Source organism: Corvus moneduloides, chromosome 4, assembly GCF_009650955.1.
Source record: "Corvus moneduloides isolate bCorMon1 chromosome 4, bCorMon1.pri, whole genome shotgun sequence".
Classification (NCBI taxonomy): domain Eukaryota; kingdom Metazoa; phylum Chordata; class Aves; order Passeriformes; family Corvidae; genus Corvus; species Corvus moneduloides.
This window is the reverse complement of record NC_045479.1, coordinates 284,780-301,763: the sequence shown is the minus strand read 5'-3', so window position 1 is coordinate 301,763 and position 16,984 is coordinate 284,780. Positions and strand designations below refer to the sequence as shown.

The 16,984-nt window shown below is 41.1% G+C and overlaps 1 protein-coding gene across 2 annotated transcripts in view; it reads left to right on the top strand.

Annotated features, from left to right (window-relative positions):
• The window catches only part of ST8SIA1 (ST8 alpha-N-acetyl-neuraminide alpha-2,8-sialyltransferase 1), a 123,654-nt gene that overhangs the window by 18,739 nt on the left and 87,931 nt on the right, over window positions 1-16,984 (top strand). For both annotated transcript variants that reach the window (XM_032105416.1, XM_032105415.1), the window contains exon 2: window positions 7,673-7,817. In XM_032105416.1, coding sequence (XP_031961307.1) covers window positions 7,673-7,817 — 145 coding nt within the window. The remainder of the gene's footprint in view (window positions 1-7,672; window positions 7,818-16,984) is intronic.

Sequence of the window (16,984 nt, the reverse complement as noted above, 5' to 3'; positions counted from 1 at the left end):
CGGATGGGGCTGCTGGCAAACAGTATCCTTCCATGGGATGCTGTAGACAGGCAGAAGAGCTACAGTCCCTCTCTCACAGCTCACCTTTGCTGCAAAAACCTCCATTGACTTCCTAGGATCTGGAGCAGCAGGCCTGGCTTCATGGACTGGAATAAAGCTATCAAATGTAGATCTCTTTATCTAAGGCAGTTGTTCCTTTATGGCCATTAGAGAGGAAGTAAGTGTTTAGTCTGATGACTAAACACCCTAAAAGGTGTGGTCTCTATGAGGAAGGCTTGGAGTGATCTCAATTTGCATTTCAAATACTGTAAATGAGATGAACCCTGTGTCTTCTCTGACACAGTTGTATTTAGGGGCTGGTGGTGGTGGCATTAACAAAACAAAGGACCAGTTCCAGTGGATTTCAACATTGTGTGAGGTTTCTGGCTGCCACCCAGAAACCATAATTCGAGCTCCTGCTCAGATTCCTCACTTCTCCAGGAAATATGGCTGTTCATTGCAGTTCCCAGGTGAGATGTCAAATCACTGCTGCTGTCTCTCCTTGATGTGGTTGGGAACAATACAGACAGCTCAGAGACATCCTGCATTCCAGTAGATTTTACTGCATAACTAATTTGGATATCTTTGCTATTGCTAGTCACAATTTGTGGTGGTTTCCTTATGATACAGCTCTTTTATATATCTGATATGAGAGTCTTAGAAAAACTTCATCTGACCAAGTCCTAGAATTCATACTCTATAATTCATACCTTAAAATTTGTGTTTCAAAGCTTGCAAACAGGCTTTGTGCATAGGAATTTGAAGCAAGTTTGCATAAATCAAAATGTCTTTTCTCTGAAAGGAAGTGATTCAATAGCTTTTCAGATCAAAGCTCCTCCATATTTAAGTAAAAGAACTGGCAGGAGGAAATGTAAACTAAAAGCTTGTCAGGTGATCTGCTAGACTTTTATTCACTCAGTTACAGAATTATAGAATAGCCTGGGTTGGAACAAACCTTAAAGATCATCTCATTATACTCCCCTGGCATAAGCAGGGACACCTTCCACTACATCAGGTTGCTCAGAGCCCTATCCAACCTGGCCTTGACCACTTCCAGGGATGGGGCAGGCACAGCTTCTCTGGGCAACCTGTGCCAGGGCCTCACCACCCTCACATGGAGGAATTTCTTCCTAATACCTAATCTAAACCTACTCTCCATCAGTTTGAAGCCATTCCTCCTCGTCCTGTCACTCCAGGCCCTTGGAAATAGTCTCTCTTCATCATTCCTGTAGGCTCCCTTCAGGCACCAGAAGGCCCCAATTAGATCACCCCAAAGCCTTCTCTTCTCCAGGCTGAAAAATCCCAATTCTCTCAGCTTTATATCTTGGTTTCTTCTAGTTCACATTGTTCCATCAAAAAGGTAGTCCTGGCAAATTTTGGCCTCATCTGTATTTCTCCAATCTAAATAGGTATTTCTCCAATCTGTAGGTACCATCAAAATCAAACCCCATTTTCTATGACACTTTGAATGTGTCTGGAAGAAAAATGTATCACTTGTATATTAAAAAAAAAAAAGAGTTAAACAAAATCAGTCAGAGATTAGGATGAAGTGCTGCAATGATTCACAGCTCAGATTTTATCTTCTAGAAGGCAGCAGGGTTTGTTCATTCAAGGCCAAGACAGCAAGGATAGGGTAACCATATCATCCCACAGGATGCAAAAACAGTTTTATCTTTCTTTTGTAGTCTGGGAAACAGAACTGTGAATTCTACTGTGTGGGTGGCACCAGATCAGTGATTTTAAAATAGGTAATGAAAACCCAAATATTATCTGGATAAATAAGAGTAAGGAGTGAAAACTATATTCTCCGTTTAAATAAAATACTTTGTTTCCCTTTTAGGCACCTCAAAAAACCTGGAAAAAAGTTCTAAAAGATACTGATGATGCAGAAAAGGTGCAAGTGCTTGATTTCATAGCTTCCTCTGCAACTATTAATTTGGCAATTTGTAGCAAATTATTGTTAATTTATAGTTTAATTTCTTACTTTAAAAAGTCACAGCAGCTCTATTACTAAGCTAATGAAGATGGTATGCATGAATTGTCCTTATTCTGTGGTCTCTGCAGTGCAATCTCTTTCCTTTCATGCAGGTTGCAGTGCCAGGCATGATTTACTATCTGCAACCTTTTTATTGTCCTGATAACTTCTTGAGGAAGTTGGGGGAATATTACATGATCCTTCTAAAGTCTAGACACCAGAAATTGCTGCAGGGGGCATTGAAATAGGCTGAAAGTTTCATATCAAGAAACAATATAATAATAAATGTGAGGAGGAGAACAGTCATGACTTTATTAGTCTTCGTTAAATCTTACCATATTGTAGAGACCTTGCCTGGGGAGTAAATCAGATTATCTCTGTTCTGCACTGTGATATCCACTCTTTTCATATTTCTTTTTCATTGCATTTAGACCTATTCTTCAAGCTTAGGTAGCTGAGTATTTTCAGAAGTGAACCTGTGCACAGCAATGTATTCTTGATTTAGTTGTTGTATTTGGCAAAGGTCTTAATTTTAGCTAGAGCTTCAACCATGACTGCTGTCCCAAAAACCCAATTTGGTATGCTTTTGTGGATATCAAGAGCATTTGCATTGGCCATTTTCTTATTCATTTGGTACTTGTCCAGGTGATCTTTCTTAGGAAGACATTTTTAAGATCATATTTGCAAACAGTTGTGCTGCGGATAATTTTCAATTTCATCTTGAGTGGGGTGGTATGCCTGGAGTAATAAGGTGCTTTAAACACCACGAAAACCTCAAAGTCTCAGTACATTTTTCAAGCTAATCCCCAGTTACAAGTATTAGATTGAGCTTTTTAGGAAAGAGAAATTCAATGTGTGTGACCAAACCCAACAATGTTTTCACAGAATATTCAGAAGCCAAATGCCAACTGTAGCTTGAAGCTCACTGATTGTAGTAGAACCAGTAATTTTACTATTATTGAATGGCTTTGTAGCATTCTGTAGGGCCATAAAATTCCCAGACTGCTAGCTTGGAGAAAAAGATGGCCATGAGTAGAGCCATTATGTGGCAGTTTGAGAGAGCTCTATTACAGCTGCAGGCATTGGCTGCTGCCTACTCTGAGAGATGGGCCTAGATTTTTTTGTCTGTTCTTGGATGGCATGGGATGCGTGAGTAATGAGAGGTCAGTTTGTCCCTGTAGTTGGCAGGGGGTGGCTACCCTAGAAATAATATTTGCAGGCTTTATTTAGAATGAAATATTTAGGGGTGGGTCTTGAAAAAGATAGAATAGCCACAGGAATTATGGAAAGAGTAAAAAGCTTTGTTCATAGCAAGAAATTCAGGAAATTTCAGCCTTTTTGCTCATCAGAGGGGAGGCTGAAATTTCAGCAGCCTCCTTTAAGGATCTCTTAAAGGAGGAAGGAAAAATAATTTAAAAATCAGCCAAAACCTGAAGTGCCAAAAGATCAGACTCTGAAGAGGGTGCAAATTTATTAAAGACAGTATTTTATTAAGCAGTGATTTTGGTTTTTCCCCTGCCACCAAAACTTCTTTCAAAAACTTGGGGATGTGTTATTCTTATGGAAACATTACACCAAAGACCTAATGAGGAGAATTTCAGGATTAAATTTTGAGACTGTTAGAGGTGGTCAAGCCAGATGTGTTTCAGAGCCACTATTGATACTAATCCCTGAAGTATTTCCAATAGGGGTTGCACATGCTGGGAAATAGGTATTGATTTAGTTGAGGACTCCATCTTGGTAGGTCCTCCTGCCTCTACTGGGGGGTATGTAGATGGAAGCAATTAATAAATTGCAGTGAAATGGAGCTGTGCAAATCTTCCCTAGTGAACCCAAGTGACCACCTGTGCTCTGGATTCCAGCAGCTCCACAAAACCCTGGTTGTGAGTGATGACCTGATGGTTTTGTCTTGATAGCAACTGAAACTCCAAAGCCAGGTACTATTTTTTTTCTGGGTCTTCAGATTCATTTGATCCCAAAGCAAAACAAGGGAAGTTGAGGTGAATGGGAACTGCCTTGTAAAGGGAAAGTTTACGTCCAGCTGTGCTGTCAGATCCTGGCTCCATTTTGCAGTCACCTGATCAAGATTAGCATGATGCCACCTAAATCCAGGTAGCTGAGCAGAATCTGACTAAAGCAATTCATTTCACAAATTATTTTTATCTCAAACTTGAATGTGAGCCTCAGTCAGTATTTTAATGCTCCATTAAAGCCATACTGTAATGAAATAATAAGTCTCATGTTACCATTTTTGAGCAATGGTTGAATCAATGCCCTTGTTCAGTGAGAGGTCTGCTGGCATTTGCTGGGACCTGCAGGAGCAGCATCAGGCTGTAGTCTCTCCTGTCCTCTCCCCATCCATGTGCTCTGGATCATCCTTGTTTTTTGAACATTTCCAGGAATGGTGACTCCACCACTTCCCTGGAGAAGCTTTGTGAAGGTTCCTTCCTCTTGCTGCTGCTGCCTGACAAGTGGCTCCCCATCAGTCTGATCTTTTTCACATTAATGTAGTACATCTCGTTTGCATGGATTTAAAAGGAAAAAGCTGAGATGAAGAATTTTGCTCCCCCTGCCTTGCACAGTGCTGGTAGTGCTTACATGCTCCATGTAGGACAGCATCCCAAAGCAGCTGGAGAAATGGTGCTGTGCTGGGGAGGCAGGAACCCCCAACTGCAGAGAAGAGACAGCTAAAGAGCTATGACCTCCTGGCTGACAACCCATACCATGGAATTGTCCATTTTTTCTTTTAGATATTATATTTGCTGCATTTGGGATGTTCAAAATAGCTCCTGAGTCATTATTGACTGGGACTTGAGTCAAACCAGGATGTGATTAAGCATTAACTGTCTGCAAACTGAAATCAGACTGCAAAGCTTGTTAACTTAAGATGAAGAATAAGTAGTTTGGAAGTTTTATGAAGGCTTTGAGGATGGATTCAGGTTAAGACATCAGTGCTGAGGCTGCCTTTTGCTTAGTGACCTGCCTGGTGCCCAATTCCAACTGAAATCTGAGGGGCTTGAAGTGAGATTCTCCAAGGAACATTTCTCCTGCGTCTTTCACAAGTAGGGGTTTGTCCCCTAAGTGCTCTTGGATCTGAGGGCCCCCAGTGCCTTTTCAATCCCAATATTAGGTCCTCTTGCATACAGGTCTTCTTGGAATTGGAGAGAACTTTGAATCAAAAGCATATTGTTTATGTCCTATGAGTGAAGGAACGCTTGCAGTGAACTGAGTTTCCTGGCCAAAAGCTGCTGCAGTTCTGCAAATTCTATCATAACATTTCTACTGTGCATTTTACTCAAGCTCAGCAAACAATTCAGTCTCCCTGATCCTGCAAAGTATCCTGCTATAGGTTTGTCTTTGAATCCATTCTGCTTTTAAATAAACATTTTCCTATGAAGCTTTTCTTGCTTTGTAACTTTGGGATTTGGATCAGAAAGAGAGACGTCTAATTATTCTTTTCTGACAGAAAGCACACACGAGTACACAAGATTTTTGTGTTCATACACACAGCTTCATATTTGAACTAGTGGCTTGCCTATTTGTGGCCCTTCCAGGAGACCCCTACTGCTTTTCGTAATAGGTTTATTAATGAAGGGTTCAGCAGGAACTGGAAGAATGCGGTTTTGGGGATGGGAAAGAATAGAGATATATAGCTCATCTAATAAATAGGGAGGGAGTTGTACAAAGGTATGTTCCTTAGCTCCTTAGTCTACCCTGGCTAAGAAAAGATTCATTAATATAAAACACTCCCTAGATAATTGTCCACTACGTTATTTGGGGGTTTTTTTGTGCTTCTTGCTCAGACCAAACTTCCAGAGGAGGTGTGAGTTGCAGAATTTCACTGGAAATTTTGAATTTTGTTATACAGTTTTGTAACAAATGGCTCCAGCTGATCTTTGATTAACTTATGTTTTTTGAAAGAGTTGCTGTGCGGATAGAAAAATATGCAGAATTATTTTCTTTCCACTTGAGAAAGAGAAATAATTTTACAAAACCTGCAAACTGGTTTGTTGACAGCCAGAAAAATCTCCACTTTCAAATCTTGTATTTGGAACAGTATTCCATGCCTGTCTTACACTGTTTCACAAAGGTGAGAGATTTCAAATTTCCTGTAATTTGTTTTTCACAGTTCTGTGATGAAGGCTTTATTTGGGCATCAGCAGAAGGCTGATGTGAAGCCTTTCCTTGATGGTTGTAAATAAAGCCATTGGTGTTCTTGAAATGGGAATTGCTGATCTGGCTGGCACATTGCTGTCTCCTGCTCAGAGGGAGATAAACCAGCTCTGCAATGGCCAGTTACATAATTACATACCTACCAAGGTGGGAAGGGGCCTCAGATGATCACATATTCCAACCTTTTGCGGGAATGGAACCTAGATGAGAATATGCAGCACCTTGTCCTGTTGTGTCTTGAAAATCTCCAGCCTTGTGGACTCTACCACATTCTTAGGAAGCTGTTGCTGGGAACTTATTGTTACTTCAGTTGAAGTGTGTCTGAAAAATAATACTGACACATTTGCAGAGAATTATGAAGTTACAGCAAAATCAATTTTTGATAGGGAAAAAAAAAGTTTTTTTTCAAATACCTATTTTTAGAGACGAAAAGTAGCAGCAAAACTTCAAAAAATGCTGAAATTTAAATTTCTCTGAATGACTTTATGGTTCTGAATCAAATCTCTTTTGTAGAGGAGAACAGCTATACCAAGCATTTTAGTGGTCACTAATAATTGATGTTTTTCTGCTGACAGCTCCTGTGCAGCTACTGGAAATGGTTCCAGTCTTTTTGGGATTACCTTTAAAATATATGAGGAATGTATATAATAACATAATATTACACTGTAAGGGCAGAATTCTGCAATGTGTGTTTTACATACATGAATGTCACCCTTCCTAGTGCTATGCAGGCTTTGGAAAGATAGGATATTCTGGACCTTTAGAGCTTTTCATCATTCTGTATTTTAGGATATTAATTGCTGAGTTTGCTGTGGTACAGAATTTTCGGGATAACCTTCAATCACCTCATAAGCCCTCCAATTTCTACTAAGGCTGAGTAGTATTTTTGGGAAATGAAGGAGTAAGAAGATACGGAGTTTCAGCAGGGACACTAACAAGTATATTCACTCTCTCTATATATATCCATCATACTGGTATGACTCAAACTGGCCTTCAGTTAGGAAGCAGGCACTAATACTGCTGGGAATGTAGCACAAGGACATTCAGTAACTGAAGAGAGGTGCCAAAATTTCCATACGTAAATTATGTAACTGTGGGGTTTTAGGAGGCCTGCTCTTCATAAATAAGGTTTGATACTGAATGTTTATGTACCTTGGATCTAATTTTCAAACGAGCTTCTCTGATTTCTGTATGTGTTGGAGACCAGATTTTGCCCATTAAAATGGGCTGTATAGGGTGAAGTTTCTTTTGCTGAATCTTGGTTTTGTTTCTGTGTCAGTCTGAATGAAAATTTAGATTTTTTTTTTTTTCTCTCTATTCTAAGATTTTCTGAAATGAAAGCTGTCCCATGGTTCATCTGCTGGCTGGGAAGGGTGGCTTTGGAGCACCTGAGAGTGGCAGGAACACGGATATGAGGGGTGATGATTAACAAAGGTGTGACAAGGTTCCAATTAATACTGCTTTCTCTTTTGCTCCCTTCTCTAGGAAGCTGCTGGAAGAATGCTGTGACCCTGGGCAGCTCTTTGCTATGACGAAGATTAATTCTCCCATGGGAAAGAACCTCTGGTTTGATGGGGAATTTTTATATTCTGTCACAATTGACAATGCAACTTACTCTCTCTTCCCACAGGTGAGTAACCATGTTTTCTTTTCATTTTAAGTATTAAAATCTAAATGGTAACATGATACAAATGAGTATAAATAGGCTGAAGGGTCATCAAGAAATTGTATCTTCATTTTTCAATACCAAACAAGCATCTGCTTTTTTACTTCCATGTTCTGAAAATTTTGTTTGTATAGATGTTAATACTTCCCTGGCTGTTTTGGGGATGTACACAAGGGATGAAATTGGGTCACGTCTTGATTTTTAAAATGCTTGGTTCTGGCTATTTTAAGAGGGTGATTTCCGCATTTCAATTGGGGATCACAGTCACTGTAAGCCTGATCCGTCACCCACAACTGTTTCAGTTCGGATCTGTGGGACAGTGCTTTGTGTGAAGGTGTCCCAAGTTACTTCCAGGTTAATAAAGTTCTTTGATGGCAAACGATGAGACCCAATAAGAGAAGCCAACAGCTTGACTTTGTTGATTCTTCCTGTGTTTTTGAATGTTGGAAGTGGTTGGTTATTAATGTCCATCAAAGGTGCTTTGGCTTAAGTGCAGGGTTTTTGCGTGCTGGCAATATGTAATACTAGTCTAGGCTGCTTCTTGTATTTTTAATTAATACAGGAACTGATACTAAATAGTGAGTTTGTTATATTGAATTTTGTATGTTGAATACAAATATTTTAAGTGGCTACACACTTAAAGAAAGCCAAACATCTGGCTGTATTAATTGATTTACCTGCTACTTTGATCTGTCAAATTCAAGGTATAAGGATTTATTCAGCCTCCCAGTCAGTCTTGAGTCATTCACACAGGGCTTCTTATTTGTTGCTGTTTCAGTTAAATGAGTAGCAGAGTTCTTACTTGTTAACTTCATCCTGCAAATAAAACATCAAAGAAGTTTTAGGGGTTTTTTTAAAAGTAGTTTTTAGATCTCAAAAACAGAGTTATTACTTTGAGAGAGTTTCTTTTAATGGAGAAGAAGTGAGGGGAAGCTGCAGTGTGGGGCAGAGGAGATGGAAGCAGCACCTGTCTCTGTTGACATGATCCAGAGAAGCTCTGTTACAGCTGCGTCTTGTTCAGGATGCCAGGTCCTCTGTCTTGTCACTTGTCCCTGTTGCCATGAACTGGATAATGGACCTCTGCCTCCCTCAGGCTGCTCCTAGCTGCTGTGTCCAAGCAAGCTCAGCAAAAAAATAGATGCTGAAACCTGCCTGGCAAGTGGGTTTTTCCTGCAGTACGGCTGGAAAGGGGCTTCCCGACTGGAGTGAATTTCTGGAGACGGATAGACAGTTTATGATGTGTTGCAGAGCAGTGGCTGTAAGTCTTGTTTATGATGATTAGTGTGATTTGTTGCTACAATATTGTAGTGTTTATTGGAGAAAACTGGAATCCTTGGCAGAGCTGTGAACTTTGTACCACAAAGATACTGGCAACAGGTGCTCAAAGTGTGTGTGTCCTCTCCAAGGTTTCAGGAAAGCCCCACTTGGGCTGGCAGAGGGACGTCACTGTTTTGTGATGGATTTGGGATTTCAGATGTGGGGTTTTTTGGATTAAATCTAGCACTCTGCTTGGCCATGGTGGTGTCCTACCTCCTCTCACAGCAAAGAGCAGCATGCTGGATGGGCTCCTTCAGAGATGTTAGAGAGAAGTCATAGTCTTTGCAACTCCACTGGATCCCAGGATCCTAACACCTGTCCTTAAAGTTTATCAGTTGGCCAGATCAAGAGTAAAGACCTGGGAAGTCCTGAAGAGAGAAATTTCCGGGGGACAACATGAGCTAAGGAGCTGCGCCTTCAGCGTCCCTTAGGCTTGCCAAGCAGGCTGCGAAGGGGGTGGGCAGATGCTACTGTGGGGTTGGTGATGGAAAAGAGGAATTTTCATCATGTTCCAGCCCTAGGATGTTCCGACCCAGGAATGCTATCCCTTTAACGAATTGATGGGCAGTTTGTTTCCGACAATGCTACTCACTACTGCTCCTTCTTTCCTTGCAAGTACCACTGCCTCTAATCTGATGTGGTACTCCTATGCATTTTGCCCAGAGGAATTTTGTAGGCCTTTATCAGAAAAAATCCTGGTAGGCTTAAAAAATAAGGAGGATTTATCTGCAGTAAATTTTTAAATGTATTTTTTTACTTCTGTCTTTGTTTCAAGAAATGTACTTGCCTAAATTTTTCAGGCTCCTGCTTTGAAGAATGGTGTCTATTATTAGCTTGCTTGCAAGCGATTTTTCTGAAGATGAATATTCCTTTCAAAAGTATACAGAAGCTTAAAACAACTCACAAAATATGGTTAATACTCTGAAATGCCTAGGGGATGTAACAGGAGTGTTGCAGTGGTTGAGGCCACCATAGGATTGGCCAGGGAGCCTCAGGACTCCAAAACAGTGGAGGTCTGCTGGTGGGCAAGCTCAGAGGTCTAAGACCACCCCCTTTCACCCTTTTTAAGTCCATGTTCTAGATAGTTCTCCTTTCCTTGATACCCCACTGGCTCCTGGTTCCCTTGTTCCACCTCTCATCTTCCCCAGTGGTCACTGTCCTGTCACCCCATGTCCTCTCCACCCACCCCTTGGCCCCTAGAACATTGGTCTCTGATGTTATGTCCACCCCCGGTGCCCATCTGGATAAAACCCGGACCCCTCAGTGTTCTCTGTTCTTTGTCCCTGGATTCCTTCGAGCAGGGACCCCAATAAACCCCTCAGAACTCCATACAAAGGACCCCTCCCGCCTCTTTGTCCCTGGCGACACTGCAGGAGCTATCCGACTGTGTGTGTGTGTGAGTGGCAGCGAGTATCCACCTACTACGGTGTGTCAGAGTGTGTCCAAGTGCGTTTGCATGGCACCCCCCGGAGCTGCTCTGGTAAGGACGTGATCGGGATGGACACAATGTTCTTTCCACCCCCCCTCCACTTGCATCGCGTCACAGGAATGTAAAAGACCACAGTTATGTTGATATAATCAAAAAAATATTTCCTCTGGAATAAATAAAAATGTCTCCATCCACATCAGTCTGCTGGGCTTGAGCAATTTGGTGATTGCAGAAGACTTCTCAGTCCTGAACCAGTGACTAACTTATAGGATAATGTAAGTCAAAACTAAATAGGGAATTTGCTGTATTTCATGTAATACAGAAATAAATATGTCCAAAATTAATATGTAAAATGTCATTTATTTCTGAATGAAATATTTTCTTCTGAGCAATCTGTAGATAAAATTCTTACAGCTGAGTCAGCATTTTCTGACAGCGTGCTTTTCCACTAAAAATGCTATTTCATGAAAATATAAATTTATTATCAGTTAATTCATTTTTCAGTTTTGCTTTGAGCTGAAAAGCTGAAAAGGTTTTGGTGGTGTTACGACATTTCATTTTACTGTCTTTTTGAATGTAATACTTCAGCTGTTGGTTTTTTTTATCAGCTCTGTTGCTTCCTCTTTTTTCCTCAGACTTTGAGTGATTACATTACTCCTTTTATTTTTTCAAGTTTTTGACCCACCAAGGGAGAAATGTGCAAAAGAGAAAAGCTTTTATGTGGAAATAGTCATTCAATGCTCCATTTCAGTTTATGAGAACAAAATTTGATGTTGCAGAGTTTTGCATGAACCAGTAATTCCAGCTGCTGGAAGTGGCTCCTCTTAGTCTACCCCTCTGTGTCATTTTACCCCTTGATTTCAGGAATTAAAATTTTTGGAAGCAGAAATGAGATATTGCACTGACTGCACCATCTTTCCCCTCCCGTGGAGAAACTGGTCAATACTCAGCAATCAGGAGAAGCCAGACTGGGCACTAATGGTCATGGGTAGCTTGTAAATGTACCTTGTCACCATTGTGGACCTTTATTAAACAGAACACAGAGCTGTGTGTTGGTGAGTGTCCAGGACTGCTGTCCCTGATGATTCCTTAGCTGCTCAAATCCCTTGTAAAGTTTCACTTGCAGAAGCTGTCAGTTAAAAGAGTGGCTGCTTGCACTGAGCTTCTCATGAATAGTCATCACGAATGGTGTTGGAGAAATCCAAAGGAAAGAACTGCCAGCCACAAAAAAAAACTGGGAAATGTGACATCTCTTTCTGCATACTTTGTGATCAGGAGAAAGATGATATTTTCCAAAATACGTACATAATATAAATATTTGTTTAAAGTTTAAATTCCTGCCATTATTATAAAGGCAGAGAAAATGTTGCTCTAATTGTAAATGTAAAATGGAGACATTCTCTGACACTTTCTGGATTTTCTGAATGGTGTATTGGGTAACAGTGAATTATTTTATGATTATGCTGTGTGATTTGTGCTTTTCATTCAGGGTCCCTATTAAATTTTGGGAGCTTATTTGGTTTTTCTTGGTTGCTCACAACATTTTTCATTTAGCCAGAGATTTTGTGTCCATCTGCTGGTGCTGTTTCAAAGCAAATTCCCTGCTCTTACAGTTATAGCCTGCAGCAAGTAGAATAATTTGTAATTATTTCAGGAAAAAAAAAATTCAGATTGGGAAAGGGAGTTTGGTATAGAGTCTGCAGGCTTTTCCCCTTATTGCATGCTGAGAATAAAAGGAGAAACACCCTGAGGAAGAAAATGGCACTTTGGTTCCAGCAAAAGGTGAGGTGTAAGAGCAGAAGATTCTAGGAAGGATTAGATGGGAGCCAGCTGCTGTGCAGATCCAGGGTGGAATGTGAAGCTAGAGCTGTGTAAAGAAAGTGAACCCCTTTAAGGGGAAAATGGTACCTTGCTTAGGGCAAACACTCTGTTTTGTTGGACTGATTTTAGACCCTGTTGGTTTTGGAAGTGCTCCGTTAATTTTTTTGCTAGCAGTGTACTCTCTTCTCAGTAATTCTCTGTAATTAATAACTGCTTGGAGAAATACAGTGAAATATTGGCTGTAATATGTGATATTTTTTCTTGATGTCTTGGATATAGATGTAAATTTTAGGTCTACAGGCATTCTATTAAGCAGCTTTTATTTCTATTTCCATTAAGTCTGCTGTCTGAATAGTACCTCCCTGTCTGCCTTTGAGTTATATTTAGTTAGGATTTGGGGGAATTCCTTAGTGCTTTCCCTTTTGGTCTTCCTTCATTTTTTTCCTGCTCCCCATGCCTACTTTAATATGCAAACTCTGTTCTTTATTGGGCTACATATATTGACTCAAAATGAAAATGTGATAAACATTTGTTATTGGAAATGTGGAAAACACTGTACACTAAAAGGTGAAGAGGTATTTAAATATTGTGAAATAAAACCTGTGTTTTGGGAAAGAAACTAATAATTCTTTTATTATTTGAGAAATTGTGTTATACAGTGCTTTTCATAAACTAGGAGATTAAATACTATCTGTAGAAACCTGACAAATTGTGCTCTTTTGGAGCATGAGTCTTCCCTTCAGTCCTGGATAATCCCTAGCCATTGGCATCAGAGTGATCAAAACTAAAATGTGGCTTAATATTTAGTTAAGAGAAACCCCTACCTTCACTATGATTCCATCCTGACCGGTTAAGAACTGTGTAATTGGACCGGTTTGTGTGGCCTGTTAGGAAAGCTATAATAGACCATCCTTTATTCTGGCTGGTCAGTTAAGCAAAAGCCACAGTCTTTCTGAAACTGCTCTGTAGAGGAAAGATGCAAACATACATGATGGTGAAAATCAAATTTATGCTGAAAAACTTGAGCTGGAATGTGTTTAGTTTGAAGTAATTAACTAAAGGATGGGCAACATGCCCTTGTTGAAGTGAGTCAAGACAGAGCAAGGAGTTGCTTTCTGTCCCAGTTGCTTTCTGTCCCCTGTTGATGTGGGCTTTGGTCACCCTGGACTTGCTGAATGTCTCCAGCCAAGCAGCTCAGCCAGGCTGTCTTGGGTGAGCCTGATTTTTGTGTATTTTATCTGCAATAATGCACATGCCAAATGGGCTTTGTCTCAGTCGGTGCAAATGCTGCTGACCTTTCCAAATGTAACAGAGAGAAAGGGAAGGACTGGATCTGGCTGCAAAGTGTCAGTTTGGCCCACAGGCAGAGAGAGGATCAGCTGCCCTGACTCAACTTTTGTGTTTCAAATCCAAAGTGACTGAGCATCCATTACTCTCTTTCTTTGGTACTACAAGAGCTCATGTTTCTACTCATTGGCTGCACAACTGAAATGCTCTCCCTGAAGTATCATTTTTACAGTACCTACAGGTCACAACTACAAATGTTATGCTGTGGGATTGCAAAGTACAAAGCAAAAAGGCTGATCTCAAAGAGGAATTGGGGAAGCACAAGCAAAGAGGGACAGAGAGGCCCTGGAAATTTTATGGGCTTTTTAGTCAATGTTCATCTGATTTATGGCAACATAAACTTACTGCTTTAGAAGCAGGAACAGTTGCAAGCAAAAGAATAATTAAAGGAAGTGGGCACAGATGAGAAGATACAGGGGCGCCAGACTTGTGATGGCTGTAAGTGACTTCCGGGCGTATGAGCTGCCTGGCTGGGGGTGTAAAAATAGAAAGAGCGGTAGGTTCTAGTCTGCCCAAAGGCAATACAGTTAGGTTTGCTTTGTTTTTTTAATTGTAGTTTTATATAACCGATAAGATACTCAAAGGAGATTGTTTCTCCATGCAGAGGTTTTTCTGGCAGTGAACTCATTTATATACCAAGACTTCCATCTACAGGTGCAGTGAAACCTTTGCTTCTTCAGAAAGCTTTATCCTTTATATGCTGTCCACCTGCTGGCCTTTCATTTTATTTATGAATTTTGTTATTAAAATTCATCTTGTTAAGTTTAAAGATGTTTTGCTATATATGTGACTATATATTTGAATTATTCAGTGATCAGAGCGCATTACATTAATTTTCTCTCTGCAATAGTTGGCTTTTTTGATGAGATACATCTTAAAATAGGCATGATACCAGTACTGGCTTATTTGAGCCTTAGGTTTGGGTCCATTTTGTGCCCAGCTCTTACCACCTGGCAGGAGAATGAGTAGGAATTTATGGACTACTACATACTTCTATTTTTTGTATTGTTATTTGGTTTCTTGATATGGCTCATGTAAATTTTACTGGAATGTGGCAGGACACCAGATTATGTTCAGAAGGTATTTTATGTGTAGCAGAGATGCAGGCCCGCCCCCCCCCCCCCACTTCACCCACGAATTCCTAAATACAGATGGAAGTGTGGCTTAGTGGAGTCTGCAGGCTTGGAGAAAGTCAGAGAAGGTTATGCCACCACTGAAACTATTAAGAAGGGGTAGCAAAGTTACAAATCTTGTGGGAAGATTATATAGTGACTTTCAAGAGATCCTTTATGTCTTCTTGCTCAGGGAGAAGTGTAAACCCAGCTTTACATGTAATGAGAGCTCTGCTGTATTACAGTTCAGAAATTGACTTAATGTGGCCAGGCATGGTTTATTTAGAGTCCCTATGACCTCATATGATGTGGAGGGGAAGGGCTGTGGCTCTCTTCTGGAACTACTTTTATCACCTGAATGATTCCCATGCAGCAGCAAGCATTGGCTTCCAAGTGACATTTTGGACATAGGGAAAATACCACAGTACTGGTTTTCTTCCATCAGGATGCACTGGATAAATCCTAGATGTGCAGGTTGCTCAGACCAAGAATCCAGGCTGCTTTCTCCTTCTTGATCTACAAAGCTTATACTCTTTTAGAGTCTTTAAGGAGAAATTTGGCAATTAAATCTGCTGAGGTGACTTTGGAATGTGGTGGCCAAAGGGTTAGTCTGTAGAGGCAGGCAAAGGCAAGGAAACTGAAAGTACTGGCGTAAACTGAGCCAACATACAACATTTAATGGCCTAGTGAATTTGGACTTGTGTAATATAACTGTGAATCCCAAGAAAGAAATAGTTCTTTTTGGTGCAGAGGTGGTGTCTTTTTTTTTTTTTTTTCCCCTTCTTCTTCTATAATTTCTTTTTCAAAGACTGACTTAGAGATTTCTGCCAACCATGGGCATTTGGGGCTAGGGGCAGTTGGCAGTACCAGTCTGGATATGTTGTGGAGAAGAGCAATTTTCATAAAAACATACCTGGCTTTGCAGATGGTTTGAAGGAGGAATACTTGAGTCCAAGACCATGGCTTAGGCTCACTGACTTTAGTCCAGTCCACCAGTCCCAGGGAGACTGCTGGAGGCATTCACAGGGTATTTTCCTGCAGGGTCCATTATTGCTAATGCAATTTGCACACTTTCCTAGGTGAGCCCTTGATCTGTAAGCTGAAAATTAGTTATAAAGTCCTGTGAGTAGGGCTAGTGCAGAGGTTTGAGATTCTGCATGCCAGTTTGGTGGCTGCAGTAGAGCTGTTTTAATGTTGCCTCATGGAAGCAGTCTCCAATGGCTGTATTTTCCTCGGCGTAAAGCGTACTGGACTAATGGTCTCCAGTTTCAGAAGGTCTGGATGAAAGACACTGCATCCGGATGATCTTTTTTTCTGGAGGAAATCACCCAAATTCTATCCCAAATGTTAGCTCTGAGACCTGAAATAGTTTTTTAGGCACTCCCGTGGCCGTGATGCCACACGCCAAAGAGTACAGAATCCCGTGGATTAATATACGCTTTGGGCCAGGTGGGAACGCCCATGTCTCTCCCTTGCAGGGGCTAGCTTGACACTGTCCCTTGCAACACTGAGGGTCTGTTGCATCATCTCTGGTGTAGGGTCTGGGGACCCCTTTGGGAGGGCCTTTGACGGGCCATATCATCCCCTCTGTCCTTCATGTGGATGGCAGCTTCTCCCCGGGTGAAGGGGTCCCACAGCTGGGCTCCTCTGCACAGTTGAGGATGCTAGTCACTGCGCCTCTGACCACAGGCTTTTCCAACACACACCCAAAGCTTCTCTCCCCCCATCCTTTGGTGCAAGGGTATTCGAGAGCCTGGCAGCTGATAGCCCTGGGGCCGTGATATCCACTCCTGAGGTGTTAAGCTTGTGCTTTGTGTATGTCCCCAGCCCTGAGTGTTACTTTATCTTACCTTCATTATCGAGCCATGTAAGGCGTCAGTCAGGGCCCCATTCAGGGTGTGTTGGTCTTCTCTGCAGCTTTTGTAATACAGTTTTAAAAGTCCTTTAAGAAAATGTTTAAGTCATAAACTATAATATTTCAGTCTCTGACACCTGGGCAGCCTGTTCCAATGCTTAGCAACCCTTTCAGTGAAGAAATTCCTGATGTCCAACCTGAACCTTTCCTGACACAGCTTGAGGACATTTCCTCTTGTCCTCCTGGGAGA